The sequence below is a fragment of the Piliocolobus tephrosceles genome, chromosome 3 (assembly GCF_002776525.5).
Source record: "Piliocolobus tephrosceles isolate RC106 chromosome 3, ASM277652v3, whole genome shotgun sequence".
Taxonomy (NCBI): Eukaryota; Metazoa; Chordata; class Mammalia; order Primates; family Cercopithecidae; genus Piliocolobus; species Piliocolobus tephrosceles.
Genome location: NC_045436.1, coordinates 183,725,676 through 183,727,826, shown reverse-complemented (window position 1 = coordinate 183,727,826; position 2,151 = coordinate 183,725,676). Strand labels below are relative to the sequence as shown.

At 58.5% G+C, this 2,151-nt stretch overlaps 1 protein-coding gene across 4 annotated transcripts in view; it reads left to right on the top strand.

Annotated features, from left to right (window-relative positions):
* TMEM175 (transmembrane protein 175) overlaps positions 1-2,151 on the top strand; it is a 26,664-nt gene that overhangs the window by 14,917 nt on the left and 9,596 nt on the right. For all 4 annotated transcript variants that reach the window (XM_023206735.2, XM_023206736.3, XM_023206738.3 and 1 more), the window contains 3 exons: positions 507-558; positions 980-1,015; positions 1,774-1,857. In XM_023206735.2, coding sequence (XP_023062503.1) covers positions 507-558; positions 980-1,015; positions 1,774-1,857 — 172 coding nt within the window. The remainder of the gene's footprint in view (positions 1-506; positions 559-979; positions 1,016-1,773; positions 1,858-2,151) is intronic.

Here is a 2,151-nt window from a genome sequence, read left to right as displayed (position 1 = left end):
TGAATCAGGAGGAAGCGGCGGAGATCACCTGCATGGCGGCAGGGTGTAAATCAGGAGGAAGTGGAGATCGCGTGGACGGGGACAGGAGGTGAATCAGAAGGAAGCGGTGGAGATTGCCTGGATGGGGGCAGAGTGTGAATCAGGAGGAAGTGGAGATCACGTGGACAGGGGCAGGGTGTGAGTCAGGAGGAAGTGGTGGAGATCGCCTGGATGGAGCAGGGTGTGAGTCGGGAGGAAGTGGTGGAGATGCCTGGATGGAGCAGGGTGTGAGTCGGGAGTCGGGAGGAAGTGGTGGAGATCGCCTGGACGGAGCAGGGTGCTTTCTAGGGAACTTCATTTCCTTCTTCTTGTTTTCCGAACTCTGCACACTAGGTAGTAGCTTATATTTGGTTAAAGTGACATCTCTTAATGATGTTTTAACCAGAAGATGCTGGAGAGAGTGTGTGCACTTAATGTTACTGGAACCGCATTTTATTGTCTTTTTGTCTTTTTGTTAAATGGTTTAGGTTGTTCCAAGTTGTTGGGAAAACAGACGACACACTTGCCCTGCTCAACCTGGTGAGTATTTTCCTGTCCTTTTCTGGGGAGTGACTTTGGTTTGTAATCTGGCCCTCAGGGAAGAACAGAAGGAAGCAGCTGGCCTCTCTCATGACCTCCAGGGTGCCTTGAAGCCTGGAATCTGCCCACACCTGGGAGCTCCTTGAACGATCTTTCCCTCCCCATGGGTCGCCAGCCTATATCTCCTCCCAGACAGAGCCAGGGTGTAGGGGACCGGGGGCACTGGGCTGGGCACAGGTGTGGGGGACAGAGGATGAGCGCGCCCATCTGGCCCTGCAGAGCCTGGGAGCTGGACTCACACGCGCGGGCCCACCCTTCTTGGGGAGGGCCCAGCCCTGCGCCTTCCCGGAGTGGGCTGTGTCCATTCCCCTGCCCTCCTCCCCAGGCCACATCATGGCCATGATGCCCTCCCTCCCTCCAGGCCTGCATGATGACCATCACCTTCCTGCCTTACACGGTGAGCACCGCCAGGCCCCTGACACCCTGAGGCTTTCCTGGGCACCACTGGATTTGACCTGTCCTCAAAAGCAGACCAGCTGGATGGCTCAGGGCCCAGGCCACACAGTTGCAGAGAAGAGAGAAGGTTCTGGGGAGAGCAAATTCCGGGGCGAGAACATTCCAGGGCGAGAACATTCTGGGGAGAGAACGTTCTGGGGCGAGAAGGTTCTGGGGAGAGCCAGCTGTCGGGCTGCTGGGGGCTTCTTTCAGGCTGGAGGGAAGGGGAGGCAGTGGCCCTGATGAGGGACTCACCGGCGCTCCCATCTCCCACCCGGCCCTGAGTCCACAGCCCCCTGCTCATCCCAGGCCTGTCCCTGGCATGCAGCCCCTACAGCCTCCGGCCACCCGCCCTGTACTGCTCAGGCTGTGAAGGTGCCTCCAAATTCTGGCAGTGGCCGCTGGTCGGAGTGTGCGGGGCTGTGTGGCCGCTGGTCGGAGTGTGCGGGGCTGTGTGCCACAAGGAACTGGGGTCTGCGGAATTCTATATGAATTGGATAACGTTTTGGCTTTAAAGGCCTGAGGCACTTGGTGGAGTTGGTTGGGGTGGGGGCAGTTTGGACACATCCCCCAGCACCCAGCTGCCGCATCCTGTGATGGCCCTGTCGCATCTCCCGTGGAGTGGGGAGGCTCACCGTGGCCCAGTTCCGGGCCCTGGGGCCCTGCAGCCTGGTAACCTAGGATTTCCGGGGGGGTTTGGTTTTGTTTTTGTTTTAACAGTTTTCCTTAATGGTGACCTTCCCTGATGTGCCCCTGGGCATCTTCTTGTTCTGTGTGTGTGTGATCACCATCGGGGTCGTGCAGGTAGGGGGCCTGGGGGGCCTGCACTGTGTGTGTGTGTATGCATGTATGTGTGTGTGATCACCATTGGGGTCGTGCAGGTAGGGGTCGGGGGCCTGCACTGTGTGTGTGTGTGTGTGTGTGTGTGTGTGTGTGTGTGAGAGATCGCCATCAGGGTCGTGCAGGTAGGGGTCGGGGGGCCTGTGCTGTGTGTGTGTGTATGTGTGATCGCTATCAGGGTCTTACAGGTAGGGGGCCCAGGGGGCCTGCACTCTGTGTGTGTGTGTGTGTGTGTGTGTGTGTGTGTGTGTGTGTGTG